The following is an 18372-nucleotide window of genomic DNA, read 5'->3' as shown; positions in this document are numbered from 1 at the left end:
CACAGACTCAGAATGTGAAAGGCTCCTGGGAATCTTGGCAACCCCTGCTTAGTCTCATGACTCACAGACCCAGCGAGAAATCCCCCTTGGAGATTCTGCACCTGAGCAAATGTGGCTGATGGCCCCGGGAGCTCTATCCTCTCAGGATGCCTATCCACAGGTGGCAGCTGGGACCCTAGCCCCTTCAGTCCTCCTTGTTCTGTGGAGGGAAAATCTATGCGTCAGTGGGGCAGAGGTTCTGGTGAGGGTACACAGACTGATGGGAGCAGACATCGTGTTCCCCAGCCCCAGCCCAGGGTCTCCCCATCCCAGCATAGGGGGCAAGCCCAGGGGTGGGCGAGGAGCAGAGAAGAGTCTTGACTTCTGTGTTCCATGGGCACATGCCCCCGGCCTCACAGAGGGGGCATGCCCGCTTCCAGGTGACTTGAATGGAAGTCTCAGAAGCTCCTAATCTGAATGGCTCCACCTGCCTCTCCGGCTTTCTCTTTTCCAAGCCCCTTCCAGGCAGCTCACAGGCAGGAGCTGTCCCTGCCCCATCTTTCAGTCCTCTGTTCAGGGTGTTCCTTTTCTCAGCGCACCTCCATCCATCTCCCCAACTTTCTTCGTAGACTCTTCCAGCAGCCCCCGAAGCCCAGTCTCCTCCCCAGCTGACCACAGCCCTTCTTTTGACCAGGATGCCCGATTAGTGCACCTGCCTTTTCACATTTAGAGTCATGGCTGGCTTCATAGACATCAGGGTGCGTGTGCTGTTTATACCCAGGCTAACCAGGAAGCTCAGAGTAGACATCAGGCTGCCCAGGTTATCTATGCCCAGGCTAGCTGGTGAGCTCGGGATAGACATTGGGGTGCCTGGGCTAACTATCCCAAGGCTAGCCGGGGAGCTTGGAGCCCTGGCAGGCACAGCACCGGCCCCTGGGCCTCACACTGGAGAGCTGCACAGCATCTACCACTGAGTGGGCCACAGCACAGCACAGTTGCAACAGCAGGGTCCTGAAACTCGGAGAAACATCTGGCTACCCTCAAAAGCCAGGAAGCTCTGTCACCATTCCTGGGAGAGGCCTGGGATCCCTGTGGACTCTGCTTTCCCTGACTCCTTGCTTGTGCCCTTCCCTGGGGAGTCCCTGGCTCTCCAGGCCTGGAAGCAACTGCAGGAAGCCAGCCGAGGCCCCATTCAGCTGGTGCCAGGAGAGAGTGTCCCACCGCCGGTGTCCTGCTGTCAGAGCCCATCGATCCTCCATAAGCCTGGGAGGGGGGCCCCGCATGGCCTTTGGGGCAAGGGATTCAACCCCTGAATTTCTAGCCACTGGCACTGGAGTCAGGAAATAGTCACAGAGATCTTAATTTATGTTAATATGCAAAAGCACCTGGGTAGTGGAGCTGAAGAAAAAGCGTTTGACCAAATCCCAGAGGGACGAGGGTTCCAATCTGGAATTTTCTGTGTGGTCTTGGACCAGCCACGGCACCTCTCTGAGCCTCAGAAGCCACCACAGATAACAACCTCTCTCCCTCACCACTCCCTGCATTTGAGACCCTCTTTTGAGCTGAGCCCGAATTCAGACAGAGAATCGAGAGTCCTTTCTTGAAGTGCCTTTTGGGATTTCAAATATCGGAGCCTCGTAAGAATATGCTGGGTAGAATTAAATTGCACAGAGGAAAGGTTTCTAATTCTGGTTCTAATAAGCATAAGTGAAAAGACGTTATGGAGGCTTCAGACAGAAAAGGAAGAACTTGTACGCATATGTACCTAAGTGCTGTTGCTTTTAGCCAAGCCAGAAGGGACACATTAAACAGCTAATGAAGCAGCAGCAGTTCATGGGATTCTGGTCCCCAATTCTCCGTGGATCCAGGTGCCAGATGGAGGCATCAGTATACCCTCGTCCTTAGGACCACCGGGCACATGGGCTGCCCTGACCAAGGAGTCCACCAAGATGGGGGCAGCTTCAGGAAGATACATAGCCTCAGGAAACATTTTCCTTCCCCAGGACCAGATTTCAGGATGTCCCCTGGGGGACAGATGGTAAAGGAGAAGTCACATGACCTGGAGGGGCAGAGAGTCTGGCTGGAGCTGGAGGTGAGGGCAGGGAGCAGCCTCATTCCTGGCCTTAGACCAGATCCTTCTCCAAAATCGTTCAGCATTCATTCATGACCCTGGAACAAGCTCATAGGAGTTGGTGGGAAGGGAGCTGCTTTGAGCCCTGGGCAGCGCAGCAGAGAGCTTGTCAGGGTCCCTTCTGATGGAGCAGGAGGAAGTTCACCTCTCATGGCAAACTCATGGACTCATTTATCAAGTAGAGGCTGAAAAATAAGAACAGATCCCATTCCAGTCCTCTGCCAGTCCCCTGTCCAAGACCACCCCCGAGGAAGGCCGTCATGGTGGTGCCCTGAGTTGGGCAAGACCATTGGCTTAATAGGCAGGGTCCAAACCCACCATGCAGCCAGAGGGAGGTCCCTGGGTTCCTGTGGGTTGAAACGTGGCTTTCCATGATTTCTGAGCATCAGCCACAGCCAATTAATATGGTAAATTGCTCCAGAAAGCAGGATGGGGAATTCCCGTGTGATGATGCCCTGTATGTTTGTTCCGAATTTTCTCCCTTCTATGTGGAGGGGAAGTTAGGGCTGCATTGAGAGGTGTGGCCCAGTGTTAGGGTCTAGACCTTGTCGAGGCCCTCCCAGGGTCCTGCCTTTGGAATGACTTGGTCATCAACTCCCAATTCCCAGTTCTCCATGAATATTCATCTGCATCCCAGCTCAGCAGGAGGCAGCTGCGGCTTGGTTTTGTAAGAGAGATGTGGATGGGGCAGCCTTCTGCAGTGCTGACTTCATCCACAGAGCGAAGGCCATAAAGGTGACACCTTCCTTCCTGTGTCTGGGACCCCCAGTGCCCTGCTCCTGAGGCCGAGTCAATGGCGGCTGAGCCATTCTCAGAACCGCTGACTCTCCCTCCTGCTTCTCTGCATTCTTCGCCGGACTCACGCTGCACAAAGGCAGGTGTTACGTCTTCTCTTTTCCCCAGCGCACCCAACCAATATGGCTTCTGCCACCTGGTAGGTGCTTGACAAATATTTGTTGAGTCAATTGCTGACTATTCAGACCTGTTCTTTCCTGGTGCAGGAGAGAAACAGCCACTTTCTCCGCAGGGAATATTTATAGAATGTGCCCGTCTATCCGTGTCTATACTTGGCTTCCCTCTGCTTGGCCTCAGCCTTACTCCTTGAGTAAGTAAGCTTCTTACTCCTTGTTGCTCTGGCCAGAGCTTCAGGAGTCCAGCCAATGACATGGCTTTGGGTATCAACCATCCTTGAACCAATCACAGTGGCCAAAGGTGTTCATGTTCTATCCCCTCTATCAGGCCCTTGGTAGAGTCCTGGGGAGTCTCGGATGTGTACAACCAGAGCTGGTGAAGTAAGGAAAGGAAAGGCGTGACCCAAGAGGGCAGAGTTCTGCTGAAGCTGGTGGGGAGGGCAGGAGCCGGGATCTCTCCCTGAAATCACGGTGGCTTCATTCAGTTCCAGGCAGCCAGCAGGCAGGGGAAGGGTGTTCTGCCAAAGAATAGAACAGCAGAAAGTCAGGCGACGTATGCCGGCAGACCCAGTGGCCGGTTACTATAGAAATCCGGCCCAGAAAGCCTCTTGGCTTATGCGAGGTCACAGGCTGGCCATCGGCATAGGGTGAGGGCTCTGCCCAGGCCTCCTGGCCCTGACCCTGGCTGAGGCCCTCGGAACACCTGCCTGCTCTCAGAGTTATCCAGCGAGCGGGGCACAAATTACATGTTGATGCGTTCTAAAAAGAGGGGAAAATAATTCAGAACACCATTGTTGCTCCTTTAGTTATGAATTATCCATATTCTTTTTCTGTGTCCTGAAGAGAAATAAAAATATCAGTGAGGAAGAGATGGGAGGAAATTGTGTGGCTGGGACAGGAAGCAATAGTTACTCCTTTCTCACCAGGGCCATGTGTGTGTTCCAGCTGTTAGAATCTCACCGGGTCTCAGTCCCTTGTGGAATTTCTCCAAGGTCCAGGTGGTGAGGCCCTTTGTTGGCCAGTGTCCAGATGGCCCAGGCTGAGAGGCAGTCACGGGACCAGAGTATTGGAGTGGCCACTAGACAGGGCGCTCCGCCTCAGCATGCTGGCCCCTTCCGATGGAACATCCCCGACCCCACCGTTGCTCAGAGCATTTCACGAGACTCGACTCTGCGCTCAGCAGCAGCCCTGTTATTTCCTGCCTTCACTTGCGCAGACCCTAGAAGCATTGTCACCTGCTGCAGCCCACATGGATGAAACACTCCTCTGAACCTCAGCTTCCTCGTTAATGAATCAACATGCAATATATGCATGTGTATGCGTGTGTGCGTGCGTGTGTGTGTGTGTGTATAATTTTTTTCTTTTTTTTTCTTTTTTTTGAGGCGGAGTCTCACTCATCACCCAGGCTGGAGTGCAGTGGCGTGACCTTGGCTCACTGCAAGCTCTGCCTCCCGGGTTCATGCCATCTTCCTGCCTCAGCCTCCCGAGTAGCTGGGACTATAGGTGCCCGACACCACGCCCAGCTAATTTTTTGTATTTTTAGTAGAGATGAGGTTTCACCGTGTTAGCCAGGATGGTCTCCTCTCCTGACCTCGTGATCTGCCCACCTCGGCCTCCCAAAGTGCTGGGATTACAGGCGTGAGCCACCGCACCCAGCCAAGTGTGTGTGTGTGTGTGTGTGTGTGTCTATATATGTGTGTGTGTGTGTGTATTATGTATATACATGTGTGTGTATATGTATATATAATTTTTTTTTGAGATGGAGTTTCACTCTTGTTGCCCAGGCTGGAGTGCAATGGTGTGATCTCGGCTCACTGCAACCTCCACCTCCCGGGTTCAAGCGATTCTCCTGCCTCAGCCTCCCGAGTAGCTGGGATTACAGGCATGCACCACCACACCTGGCTAATTCTGTATTTTTAGTAGAGATGGGGTTTCTCCATGTTGGTCAGGCTGGTCTCAAACTCCCAACCTCAGGTGATCTGCCCACCTTGGGCTCCCAAAGTGCTGGGATTACAGGCGTGAGCCACTGTGACCAGCCTCTTTTTTTTTTTTTTTTTTTTTTTTGAAACAGTGTCTCACTCTGTCACCCCAGCTGGTGTGCAGCAGTGCATTCGCCGCCAACTGCAGTCTCGACCTCCCAGGGCTCAAATAATCCTCCCACTTCATCCCCCCAAGTAGCTGGGACCACAGGTATGCGTCACCACACCCAGCTAATTTTTATATTTTTGTAGAGACGGGGCTTTCACTGTGTTTCCCAGGCTGGTCTCCTAGGGTCAAGTGATCCACTTGCCTTGGCCTCCCAAAGTGTTGGGATTGCAGGCGTGAGTCACCATGCCCAGCTCCCAGACATGCAATATTTGTTGTTGTTGTTGTTGTTTGAGACGGAGTCTCACTCTGTCTCCCAGGCTGGAGTGCAGTGGCGCAATCTCGGCTCACTGCAACCTCCACTCCCGGGTTCACGCCATTCTCCCGCCTCAGCCTCCTGAGTAGCTGGGACTACAGGCGCCTGCCACCACGCCCGGCTAATTTTTTTTTTGTATTTTTAGTAGAGACGGGGTTTCACCAAACATGCAATATTAATGCTTTATCATCATGTTCTGAAAGCAGAGCTCTACTGGGAGTGGAGTGAGTGACGCTGTCTGCCCCAGGTACGCGCAATAGGAGGGCACTTCTATTGCTTCATCTGGAGAGAATTCCAAATAACAATAAAGCCAGCTAAATGTCCCTTCCCTTTTAATGATCACCGTGTCCCCCCGTTCTAAAAATCGCCAATGATAAAATACTCCTTCCCCCAATCGTTGGTCTAAGATCTAAGCAATTGCTACATTTGCTGTTGAAATGTATCTGTGAACTTCAAATTAGCACCTTTTTATAATGTATCCTTTAGTGAATACCATATTCTGTATGAACATTAACTTGGGGAAGCCTGTTACAGTTACATGTGGTTCTCAGGCATGAGTGGGCTTAGCTACAGCCTTTTGACTGGAGTGAAGTCTGCAGGGTCCGGAATGGCCTGGTCTCCATGCCCTGTGATCACCATTCCTGCTATTGCACGGTAGATTTGAAACAGACATGAGGGCACAGTAACTATAAAGACAAAGTGAACTTGTGTTCCTTCAGTGCTGTCATTCTAGGTAGCCACTCGGAGTTTTCATCTGTGTTTAAAATTTGAAACGGCAGTGGATGTGAACTACAAGGTGGAATTTTTTTTTCTTTTAGTAAATGCAGATATGCAGATTTCAATGCTTACATGAACTATTTTATTGAATTTGGATAATACCTTTAAAATTGACATTCATTCTTTCAAAATATTTGGTTTTAAAACTGATGCACAAATCAAGAAAATGATGGTTGTTACATGACTGTTAATGAAAATAATTTTGCCATACAGAGGAGGGCATGTGCCTGTAGTTCCAGCTTCTCAGGAGGCTGAGGCAGGAGGGTCGCTTGAGTTCAGGAGTTGTAGGCTACAGTGAGCTACGGCTGGGCCAGTGCACTCCAGTGTGTGTAACAGAGACCCTGTCTCAATAGATAGGTTAGATAGATAGATAAATGGTGGATAGATAGATTACATATAAATAGATTAGATAGATAGATTAGATAGATTAGATTAGATTAGATTAGATTAGATTAGATTGGATGGATAGCTGAATGGGTGAATGGATAGATAGATGGAGTATATAGATATGGATGGATGGAGGGACAGATTAGGTAGGTAGGTAGATAGATTAGATAGATATGGATAGATGGATATGGATAGATAGGATAGATTAGATAGATGGATTGATAGATAAGATGGATGGATGGATGAATGGATGGATCGATAGGTAGATGGATAGATGGCTAGATGGAGGAATTTCTGTGTACTGTTCACATGTTCTTTAGTCTGTTCAAAAATGTACTTTGCATTGGGATGCTGCCCCCAGCCTGCCTACATCATGCCTTTTTCCTGATGACACGTGTTCCTGTCACTGACGCCCGGGGGCTGTTTTTGAGGGCAGCTTGCCCAGCGTGCTAGTGACAGGAGGCTGGTGCTAGGAATGAAGGTTATTTGGTCTTCTCACTGGCATCACTGTTTGGTATTCTAATCCCATGAGATCGTTGTAAACAATAGCAAAGTTGTTCATGAACTGGCAAAAAAAAAAAAAAAAGGTAAATGGAGGAAGCAATGGCTGGCTGTGAGCAGGGGACGCACTCAGTGTCCTTTGCAGAGTGAGCAGGGTGGATTAAGTGGTTGCTGCGGGCTCTGGCCTGTGCTGCCATCTTTGCAGTGACCCTGAAGAAGAGAACTGCCCCAGATGGGACTGTGGAACGTCTCTCCTGAAGAAGCCCCGAAAGGGTGTGTGGCAGCCCCTCCTCCTTCATGGGACCACTGCTAGAAGGTTAGGGATCCCAACTGCCTCACCCCTGGGCAGCCCCTCCTCCTCCACGGAACTGCTGCTGGAAGGTTAGGGATCCTGCCTGCCTCCCCTCTGCTGTTTCCCATTTCCTGTTTGCCTATTGAAAGTGTCTGGGGCTGTTGGGCCCTCCTGTCTCATGAATGGGTGTGATTCCTGGAAGCCCTGCAAGTCTCGACCTTGTCAGCTCTCCCCTGCCCTCCTCTTCCTCATGGGTTTTGTCAGAGGATGTTAATGCCTTCCAAGCAAATTGTATCAAATGCATTTGAAAGGCAAAACTCATTGTTTAGTGTCTGAGAATAGCCTCTGAGTGCTGGGATGCCACGGTTGCTGTGGCAACGGCTCTTTGTTTTAGGGAACCACAAACATATCATTCTATAAACTGCAGGGCCCAAGCTGCAGGTTTCACCTTCCTGAAGGTCGCCACCCGGGAGGCAGAGGCACCAGGATGGACGTGGGAACTACCTCCGCTCTTCCTTTCTCGCAGGTGCCCAGGATGTCTTTAGCTTTTGTAATGTTTGGGGCTGGGGGAGGTGGAGGTCATGAGTGTGGGGAGAGGGCAGACAGTGGATATGTGCTCCTCCTGCCCCGAGGAGCTGGGCTCTACAGGGCATCGTGGGGTCCCTTCCTCTTAGCAATCAATGCCATGTTCCACTGTGACCCCAGACTCCAGCACCAAGCAAAGCAGCCCCCAAGACCCTTAGGACAATGAGGGGTGAAAATTGCCACCCATCAATTTTCAAGTGGCCAGTGTGGAGGAGAACAGGGACCCGCAGGTGGCCAGGACATGGAGGAGATACACCAGGGAGCCGGAAGTAATGTGGTCCAGGGACCCATCTCTCATTCCACGTAGCTCACGGACCTGTGTGCCCCTGACTTTGGTCTGTGGGGGGCCCCTCTGTATGGGGGCCCCCTATTCCCTCCATCTGAGGGTCTCTCTTCCCTCCATCCAGCCACTTGGTCGTTTGCACCCACTGTGTCCACCAAGCGCTTCTAGGGAAGGGTCTTGTCCTTTTTTCTCCCCGTCCCACCGAGCCTCCACCTCCAAGCCTGCATCCTACTTGTCTTTCCTCTTCATGCGTGCGGGGTTTTTTTCCCCTCCTTTCCACTGTGCACCCCGTCTCCTCTGTAAACTTGAAGGTAGGGAACTCTGTCTTCACTCGTGAGTACCTTCCAACATGAGCTCTCAGGAGTAAAGACAGAGTTCCCTACCTTCAATGTGGATCTGCAAAAAGATCTGAAAAGCGAATGCCTTCTCCGTAACTCGTTGGCAGTAGTACTTGACCTGAACTGATTTGAGGCTATTTATAGTTTTTATTTATCCTACTTAGCGTGATTATTCATCCGTGCCCTGAAGGACTCCTCCCGCGATTGGCAATGGGACACTGCCCAGACCCACTGGCGGTGTGACGTAACAGGCCACACACGCATCATCCTACTGCTGCAGAAGCAGGCAGCGTGCACATGCCAAGGCACCTCTGGCTCTGGTGTTCAGGGATGTCGTCGTGGGGCTGTATTTGTTGAATGAACAAGAGTTCTTAATCCAAGAATAATGCTGGGTTTACCTTTCAAGTAGTTCAAAGGCTTCTTTCAAGACCGTGTTGTTATGGAGGATGGGATGCGTCTTGCCTTAAATATTAATAGAAATCGTATATGGAAATCTCAGACGGCTTCAAAGAGTCTCTCAGTCAAATTCAGATGGGGACTGTGCCTCTTACCTGGCTGTCCCCTCCCAGCCCCCATGTGGCCACAGTTTGCTGTAAAACCCTGCAGGGCCCCTGAGTACCAGGTGTGTCTGGCCCGTGTTGCCTTTCAACATGAACTCTTTCTTGACTTTCTTCTCCATCAGGGATATGGTCATATTTATAATATTTGTCTCAACCTCACTTTCCTTTCTCTCCCTGCCCTGCTTGTTCAGCAAATGTGTTGGGGAATCCGCAGGGTCCCAGGCACAGCCTCTCCCTCCAGGGGCTCACAGGCTCCATGGCACACAGATGTGGCCTCAGCACGTGAAGGAGGCTCAGTGCCAGGCTATGTGGCTCATCTCAGAAGGTGGTGTGGCCCCAGGTTCTGTGGTTGCCCTTGCTCTGCTCTCTGCTCCCCACCCCCGCCCATCCTGCCCTGCTCCTATGGTGCCAGTGATCTTCAGGGCTGGTGGCTTGCAGAGCGCTCCCTGGACCTCCTCTTGGACCCTCAGACTCATCTCCTGCAGAGCCTGCCACCAGGCGAGCCCAGACCCCTGACTCCCCTTTGAAGTGTGTCCCTGCAAATGCATATGTTGAAGTATCACCCTGAGGATCTGAGTGTGACCTTGTTTAGAGGTAGGGTCTTTACAGAAGTCATCAGCTGAAAATGAGGTCATTAGATTGGGCCCTAATCCAGTAGGACTGATATTCTTAAAAAAGAGGAAATGGGACCGGGTGCAGTGGCTCATGCTTATAATCCCAGCACTTTGGGAGGCTGAGGCGGATGGATCACCTGAAGTCAGGAGTTCGAGACCAGCCTGGCCAACATGGTGAAACCCCGTCTCTACTAAAAATACAAAGATTAGCCGGGCGTGGTGGCGGGTGCCTGTAGTCCCAGCCACTTGGGTGGCTGAGGCAGGAGAATCACTTGAATCTGTGTGGACGGAGGCTGCAGTGAGCCGAGATCGTGCCACTGCACTCCAGCCTGGGCGATACAGCAAGACTCCATCTCAAATAAATAAATGAATGAATGAATGAATGAAATGTGGCCACAGCCATGCACTCGGAGCAAACCTCACACAAAGATGAAGGCAGAGCTCTGGGTGATGCTTCTGTCAGTCAAGGAATGCCAAAGATTGCCTACCGGCCACTGGGAGCTGGAGAGACAGGCCTGGAACAGAGTCTCCCTGCAGTCCCCAGTGTGAACCCCCCCACTGCCAACACCTTGACCTCAGACTTCCAACCTCCAGAACCATGAGACAATTCATCCCTGTGGTTTCAGTCACCCAGGCTGTGGTTACAGCAGCTCCAGTGAACATACCCCATCTTTCCTGGCCAGCTGGCCCTTCCTCCTGGGCACCCCATCTCAGTTATGGCCCAGGAACTGAAAACCCAAAAACCTTCCTAGATCTTTCCTGGCGCTCACCTGCCCTTTCCCCATCTGTCCAGAACCAGCCCCTTCCACTTTTTCTATTTCCTGAATCTGCCCCTCCCTCCCCACTGGTTGGGCTCTCATTTTGGCCCGGATGGACTGCAGGAGGGGACGGCTCTGGGTCTCACCCCGGGTTCATTTCTCTCAGTCCCCTGGAACGAAGTGGAGCACACTCTGCCCGGGTGAGCCTCCAGCACTCAGATTCTGCTGCTGTGCTCATCCTCAAACCTCTTCCATAGTGCCCTGGGCCACACTCTCTTTATAAGGACACTAATTATTGGATTTAGGACCCTCCCTAATCCAGTATTACCTCGTCGCAACCTCACTGATCACATCTGCAAGGAGGCAATGACCCTATTTCCAGTTAAGGCCCCATTCATAGGTTCTGGGTGGACATGGATTTGGGGGGACACTCTTGTGGACTTTTGTGAGGGTTTCTGGGTGTGTGAGAAGGCAGAGCCTGGGGAGCTTCAGGCAGAGGGGAGGCATTCACATAATTGGTGGTGAGGTCCCTGCACTGACCCAGCGGTGACTGAGCACCCAGTGCGGCAGTAAGTGACCACAGTGTCAGTTCTCATCCCATCTTCCAACAACACCACCATGGACTCCCCGTCGAGCCCCCTGTCTGGGGGAGGACAATCAAGGAGATGATGGGGACATGCCAAGATGACACGGTGGTCACCGAGCCCAGGGTGCCCAACCCAAGGAAGTCTCTGCTGGTTATCAGGTTTCTAGCCCAGGACACAGAGCAGACAGAGTGCTGTGGACGGTCAGGAGCTCCATACCCGAGCCTGGCTTGGTGGGGAGGCCGTAGGCAGCAAGGTGGGACAGACAGCTTGCCATGAACCAACTGGTCTGCACAACTTTGCCGTGAAATATGAAAGCCTTCTACAGCACAGGCTGAGATTGGAAGCATTAATCACTCTGGTATGGGATGTGTGGAGTTCTGTTGGTCCCAGTGGGTTTAATAACATGCCGATCGGTGCATCCCAAGCATTCTGTGGCCTGTGGACCGATACATTGACCTCCCTCCGAAACCTGCTGGTCTGGAGGCCTCTAGGACAGATTGTCGGGATCTATGGTGTATGAGTTTGCTCCAGCTGCCGTCATAAAGCACCACAGACAGGGAGGCTTACACAAGTCATTTATCGTCTCACCGTTTTGGAGGCTGGAAGGCTGAGATCAAGGGGTCTCTGGACTGGTTCCTCCGGAGACCTCTCTCCTTGGCTTGTAGACTTTGCCTTCTCCCTGTATCCTCATGGGGTCATCCGTCTGTATGTCTGTGTCCTGATCTCTTCTTGTAAGGACGCCAGTTGGATTGGATTTAGGACCTGCCCCATCTGGCCTCACTTTAATTTAGTTGCCTCTTTAAAGCCCATCTCCCTATACAGTCGCACACATGCTGACATCCTAGGGGTTAAGCCTGCGTCACATGAATTTTGCAGGTGACACAGTTCAGCCTCTAGCACTCAGCGCCTACCTGGACGTGGCTTCTAACTGCAGGACGCCCTCCCCCAACATCCTCTGGACTTTGGCACCCTGGGTGAGAATTGGGCAGGTTTGTGGAAGAGAATGGGTGAGGATGAGGAGGCCGCATGATGTGTCCAAAGAGGGCTTTCCGTGCCAGAGCCCTTTCCCGGACGGGACTTAGGACTGGCCATGGCAGCTCCAGTGACTGTGCTCCCTGTGTGGGTGGGGCCCTGGGCTGCCCCCGTGGGGTGTGAGGCTGACTGTGTAAGATGTGGACATGGCCCAGCTCAGTCCACAGGCTGAGCCTGGACTCTGGAACCCACCTTCTTGGCTTGTGTCTTGACTCTGCCCTTCACAGGCTGTGTGACTTTGGACAAGTTACTTAACCTCTCTGTGCCACAGTTGCCTCCTCTGTATCACAGGGATAAATAATAGTCAATAGCCTCGTGCCCAGCTAGTAGCAGTGGTGGTAGAGGGACTCTGGACTGTTGTCATTGTTTATTATAGTATTATTTCCATTTTACACATGGAGAAACCGAGGCCTGGGAGTTTATCCAGCTTGACCAGGCTTATCATAGCAGGCACAGGTTATGACCCTGGGGTTGTCCAAGAGCAGATCACACCGCCCCATGTCCGTGGACAGGTGTCCGTATGCCGACCCCCTCAGCCTCTGTGTCTATGCGACCCACCTTCTTCACCTGCACCCTCTGGGCCAAGCCATTGAAAGCAAGAACGAGGGAGTCTTCCTCGAGAAAAGAAACTCTTCATTAGGCTTCATATTTCTGTCTTCAATTATGCTGTCAAATGCTAAGGAGTTTAGACACTTACTGCCAGCGCCGGGCCCTTGGTGATGGCGTACATTATTTGCATAATCAGCACGGGTGGACCCGCTGGTAATTCCACCCAATTGTTTGCCCAGAATTGACACTGATCAATTTAGAGGGAGGCACAGTCAGTGATGGAATTAAGTGGTAGCAAACACACTGTCAGTACATGAAGTCCAGACAGAGGCAAACAGCCCAGAGATGGATGGGCGGGAGGCGGGGGCCGGCCGGTGCAGGAGCAGTGGAGGCGGTGGACCTGGGTCCTGTGTGCTGAACGCTGAAATGCTTCCTTGGAAACTTCACAGAGAGTCGTAGGCAATAAAGGTCAGCAGTGGAATATTGTCACAGAATAATGACTCTGTGCCGCTGGGTAAATGTTAAAGCTTTTATTGGGGTGAGACGTGGATGTCTGGCTGGCTCTGAATTCAGTGGGTAATGAATACAAATCTATAGCATCAATTCTCAAGAGGGAACATGACTGAGCTGACCCCACATTCACGAGCCGGTGGCCTGGGCAGACTTTTCTGGCTGGGGCAGCGAGGTTGTGAAGGCATCCCTGGCTCAGGCAGCTTTGGCCCGTCCTGCCCCAGCCCTCAGCCCTCATGCGCATGCCGTACTCCCCGGCAGTGGACATAGCTGTTTGCTGTTAACAGCGGCTCTTGCCTCTCGTCCTCCGTTGGTGGAGTCCTGGCCTGATCCTTGGCCTCCGGACCTGCTCTCGGCCCTGCTGCCCGTGTGGAGCCAAGACGTGTGCACTCTCCTCATTGGTCTTCCCCTGTGTTCAGGATTTACTGAGGACTCGGACAAGAGCGTCCTTCCACCAGCACCCTCCACCTACCCCTACCCGGATAGGAGACAGCTGACCTCAGGATGGCACCTTCGTATTCTAGAACTTGAGAGAGTCGGAGTGGGGATCCACTACCCCAAGGGACCTCATTCTCTCTCTCTCTCTTTTTTTTTTTTTTTTAATACACCTAATTGGATTCAAATCCCTCTGGGCTACGAGGTCCTGTTTCCCTTCTGTGCTGTCCATGGTGGTGTCCACGACGTATCATTCGTTTGGCTCCTGGCTTCATGGAATGTCAGCCCCAGGCCTTGTCTGCTGGGGTGAGAGCCACAGCGAGGGAGTGAAGGCAGAGGCTGGTGTGGTTGTTGATCTGTCCTCCTCTGTTACGTAGAGATGCTCTCAAGACCAGCAAGGGCCGTCATGAAGCTCCTGCTAAGTCCATGTGCAGGCAGAGAGTGGCTGCCTCTAGGTCACCCCTTAAGAAATGTTTCCTTAGGGAAACGGAGAGATGAAAATTTGCTGGGTAGACATAGGAAAACTCTAGCAAAAGTGGACCTTTAGAAATCACAAAAATCTCCTATTTGTTGACTTGTGTGTCTCCGGGCCCCTGCGTGAACTGATAAGAAAAGTCATTCCTACTGAGATAGGACTTTAGATTTTATCCTTACTCCTTGTAAATTGCTCTCCTCGGATTCCCAAATGCAAGCTCCGTGAACCCTTGGTGCTAGAGTTACTGACGTCTGCAGCAAAGTGCAATTTTGACTTTCCGGAACATCAACACAAAAGAACACTTGGACTCCTTTGTAGCCAAATGTTAGGTCTGGGATGTTTCTTGGTCTTATCTATTCCCTTCTTATTTCAGCAGCATCTCGTTCTCAGAATCCTAATTAGCCGGGTGTGGCTCTTTTGACCATTTCTCTCAAAAATGAGTCTCGGTTCCCAACTTCCATTTTCTGTGACTAGATCCCTCCCAAATGGTTCCCCCCATTTGGTGCCGTGGGGTGCGATGGGCTATGGCTCCTCTGAGCTGCACTCTCTGCCCCTGCCTTCTGATGGCAGGGGAGCCACTCGGTGGTGCTGTCTGGATGGAGCCTAAGTCTCACCAGGAGGGTGTAGACTGCAGCAGACCGCTCCCTGGTGGCCTGGGGGTGAGAGTCTAATCCAGAAAGTGGAGACCACCCTAGGCCTTTCCGACAGAGGCATCTGCGTGCGGAATTAGTGACCAAGATGCTGGACAGGCCGTGGACCCTGGAGAACAGCCAGGCAGCCCCCCACTAAGAAACTGCAGAAAGCACCGGGGAGGAGAGGGCCCAGGGGAGCAGTGCCCGAGGCTGGGACTGCCAGGGAGGGGCCACAACCCAAGAAAGCCAGGTATTTGAAGTTGCAGAAGGGCAGCACTGTGGGCATATTCCTTGATGCTTGGGTAGAGCAGTACCTAGCACAAGGCAGGTGCTTGGTTTCTGCAGGGTGAGTGAAGGAATTAGTGAGTGAGTGAATGAATGAATGAATGAATGAATCTATCTATCTGAGGCTCATTTTGAGAGACAGGATCTGATTCAATGCTGGAAAAGAACACACTTCTTGTCCGGCTACATCAGAAGGCGGTGCCAGGCAGTGTCCTGTGGCTCCTTGCTAGCAGACTCAAGAGCAATTTTGGAGATGGATGCTTGTGGCCCCACCCTCTGCTGCTGAGCCTGCCTGGCCACCCCACCCCACCCTGAGGCACACCTCTATCCAATGGGTGGTTGGGAAATGAGGCACGTGCAGCTGCATCTCAGCCTGGCCATTCCGGCACCTGACTTCTGCACTTTCTCAGACGCCCCCCGCGTGCCCTTACTCGCGGTGAATTCAGCCTCCTGGGCCCATTGTATTCTTCTCCTTGTCCCTTCAGAATAGTATTTCCCTGCTCCCGTGCTCTAGATTCTTTGTGAGGCTAAATTTAGACGTCGCCTAGTTCTGCAGCATCTTTGCTTTTCTCTAGAATGGTTTGTCCAGTGAGAGAAGTCTGCCAGCCAGACCCTAGAAGTTGAGTCTCTCCTTAGAGCCTGTGGTGGGATGCAGGTCTGACTCAAATCCTCTCACGGGTATCATAAGGACCCCTTGAACCCCACTCCATGGGATCTCCAAGGAGGAAGGTCTTAGCCCGCTCAGGCCACTGCAGCAAAGTACCATGAACTAGATGGCTCGTAAAAATACATATTTATTTCTCACCATTCTGGAGGCTAGAAGTCTGAAACCAGGGTACCAGAGAACTCTCTAGGGCCCCTTTTTCTTTAAGACACTCTCACTCCGTTTTCCAGGCTGGAGTGCAGTGGTGCAATCATGGCTCACTGCAGCCTCAAACTCCTGGGCTCAAGCCATCCTCCCACCTCAGCCTCCCAAGTAGCTGGGACTACAGGTGTGCACCACCATACCCGGCTAATTTTTGTATTTTCTGTATAGATGGGGTCTTGTCATGTTGCCCAGGCTGGTCTCAAACTTGTGGCCTCAAGGGATCCTCCCACCTCAGCCTCCCAAAGCACTGGGATTGCAGGTTCACACCACCATATCCAGGTCCTGGGGGTCCCTTTTATAAGGACATTAATCCTATTTATGAAGGTTCTACACTTATGACTTGCTTACCTCCCAAAGACCCCACCTCATAAAACCATCACGTTGGGGGTTAGGACTTCAACATATGAATTTGGGGGGTTGGCACAAACGTTTGGTTCATTACAAGAATAGAGGCCTTCCCCCAGTACGGCTGCTTTTACCTGGAGAATCCTCCAAGTCACAAGGTGACCTTGTGCAGGGCACTTCTCATCTTCGAGCCTCTGTTTCCTCTCTGACAGTGGGGGACCTGGGCTGACATTGGCTGGAGCCACCACGACTTAATGGGGAAGTCCCCGAGCCCCTGGGACTCATCTGAGCTCATTAAGCACTGTCAGGGTCACCTGTCCGAAGCTGGATTTTTCCTAAACTTCATTTGCTTTTCTCTCCTTTCTTTTGCCCTGGATACTCTCATCTCCCTCAATTTTTCTTTCCTTTTTCCCTTCTCACTACCCACCTCCAATTTCAAAATGTGCAAATAGCAGAGCATCCCAGTGGAGTTGCCATGGCAACGGAAGCTGGTTTTCCCTTTCCAAATGATGGGCCCCTTGGAAGCCTCTCTCCCCTTTGCCTCCTTGGTGACCAGAGCTCAAGGAAGAAAGCAAGGTGAGTGGGCACCCCGAACTGGAGGGTCCCTTCCTTGTGCTTGCAAGGTGCCCAGGTCGTAGAGACGGAGGGGCAGGACAGGGGAGGCCATGGAGCCAGTTTTTGTTTGCTGGGGCTGCCGTAAGAAAGTATCAAAAACTGGGTGGTTTTATCAGAAACATTCTCTCATCGTTGTGGGGGTGGACGCCTGTGATTAGGGTGTCCCGGGGCTGGTTTCTCCTGAGGCCTCTCCTCCTGGCTTGCAGGTGGCTGTCGTCATCCTCACTCGGTTTCTTCCTGTCTGTCCAGGTTTCCTCTTCTTACAACACACCTCTCCTGTTGGATGAGGACCTACCTGAGTGACTCCACTTTAAAGACTCTCTGTAGCTGTAAAGATCTCATCTCCAAATAAAGAGGCCGAAACGGGGTGCCAGTGCCTCTTCCCCATACCCCCAGCCCAGGATGCCAGAGAGAGTGGACCAGATGTTGACTGAAAGGAGGCACCAGGCCTAGCAAAGCTCCGTTTGCACCAGCCTGAGTTATTTTAGACTCTAAATTGTACCTTCACTGGGATCCAGAGTTAAAATGAAGATTTGCATGGGAGCAGGTGGGCGAGTCCTAGAGATAAGGAAAACCCCCCACAGAATCCATGTCTTCCACCACATAGCCGTGGCCAGGACTTCACAGGCGTCCCAGGGCACCGAGCACAGGATGCTTGGGGCTCGTCCAGACAGGGCCAGCACTGGATGAACCAGGATGAGGTCGGGCTGTGTTCGGGGAGCCGGCATCTGGGCACTGGGCAGGTGTGCCATCAGCTCAGGGTCTGGTGCTTAGATCAGCTGAAACAGAGACAGCCATGTCATGGGGAGAGGTGTCACCTCATGGAGCCCACACCAGTGGGCCACTCAACCCAGGCCAACCCCTCCTGACCAGGGACCTCTCTCACCTGCTGTCTGGCCTACAAATTATTTTTGAGATTTGTCCCTGGAATGTGACAGTGTTCACGGTTTCTCTAGACCTACCCAGGTATAAAAACCCCTTGATCCCTGCCATCTAAGATGGATGCTACCCCTGTTCCATAAGTCCTGCGGAGCAGCCTCTGCCCTGCCCACCAGCTCACACCTTTTAGCCCATGTCCCTGAGTCCCTGAATCACTGAGGTAAGGCAGCTTGTCTCCTGCTGAGACCAAGAGCCCCAAGACGGGCACTTCAGCAAAATCAGCCCCACACCCATGTCTCCTCCTCCCAAATTCTTACCTCCAGTTTACTAGACTCTAGACTGTGTCCTGCTGCCCAGTTGACTACTCCCATGGGGGAATCCCAAAGGATCCAAAATGTGCAATGTGTCCAAAACCAAGCTCCCCACCCCCACCCCAAGCACATAGATTTCCCTCTTTGTTCATGATCCACTCAAGCCAGAAGCCTGAGTATCATCCACAGTCCTGTCCATCAGCCAGTCCAGTCTATCAGCCAGTCCAGTCCATCAGCCAGTCCAGTCCAGTCCATCAGCCAGTCCAGTCTATCAGCAGTCCAGTCCATCAGCCCGTCCAGTCCATCAGCCAGTCCAGTCTATCAGCAGTCCA

The 18372-nt window shown here is 52.2% G+C and overlaps 2 protein-coding genes across 2 annotated transcripts in view; one reads left to right on the top strand and one right to left on the bottom strand.

Moving 5' to 3' along the window:
- SHANK2 (SH3 and multiple ankyrin repeat domains 2) overlaps positions 1 to 18372 on the top strand; it is a 697015-nt gene that overhangs the window by 281318 nt on the left and 397325 nt on the right. The gene's annotated exons all lie outside the window — the stretch shown is intronic.
- On the bottom strand, positions 17005 to 17578 carry LOC134731167 (putative uncharacterized protein SHANK2-AS3). Its single transcript, XM_063607978.1, has 2 exons — positions 17353 to 17578; positions 17005 to 17126 (listed from the first exon to the last, which is right to left on the bottom strand). Exons 1-2 carry the CDS (start codon positions 17576 to 17578, stop codon positions 17005 to 17007), a joined length of 348 nt encoding a protein of 115 aa, XP_063464048.1.

This window comes from Pan paniscus, chromosome 9 (genome assembly GCF_029289425.2).
Source record: "Pan paniscus chromosome 9, NHGRI_mPanPan1-v2.0_pri, whole genome shotgun sequence".
NCBI lineage: Eukaryota > Metazoa > Chordata > Mammalia > Primates > Hominidae > Pan > Pan paniscus.
Note: the sequence above shows the minus strand (reverse complement) of the source record. Positions and strands in the feature narration are given on the sequence as shown.

Coding starts and splice junctions, on each gene's coding strand:
- LOC134731167 (XM_063607978.1), bottom strand. CDS start 17,578: ATGCCGGCTCCCCGAACACAGCCCGACCTCATCCTGGTTCATCCAGTG. Junction 17,127..17,352: donor AACTCTGGATCCCAGTGAAG/GTACAATTTAGA, acceptor CTCATCCAACAG/GAGAGGTGTGTTGTAAGAAG.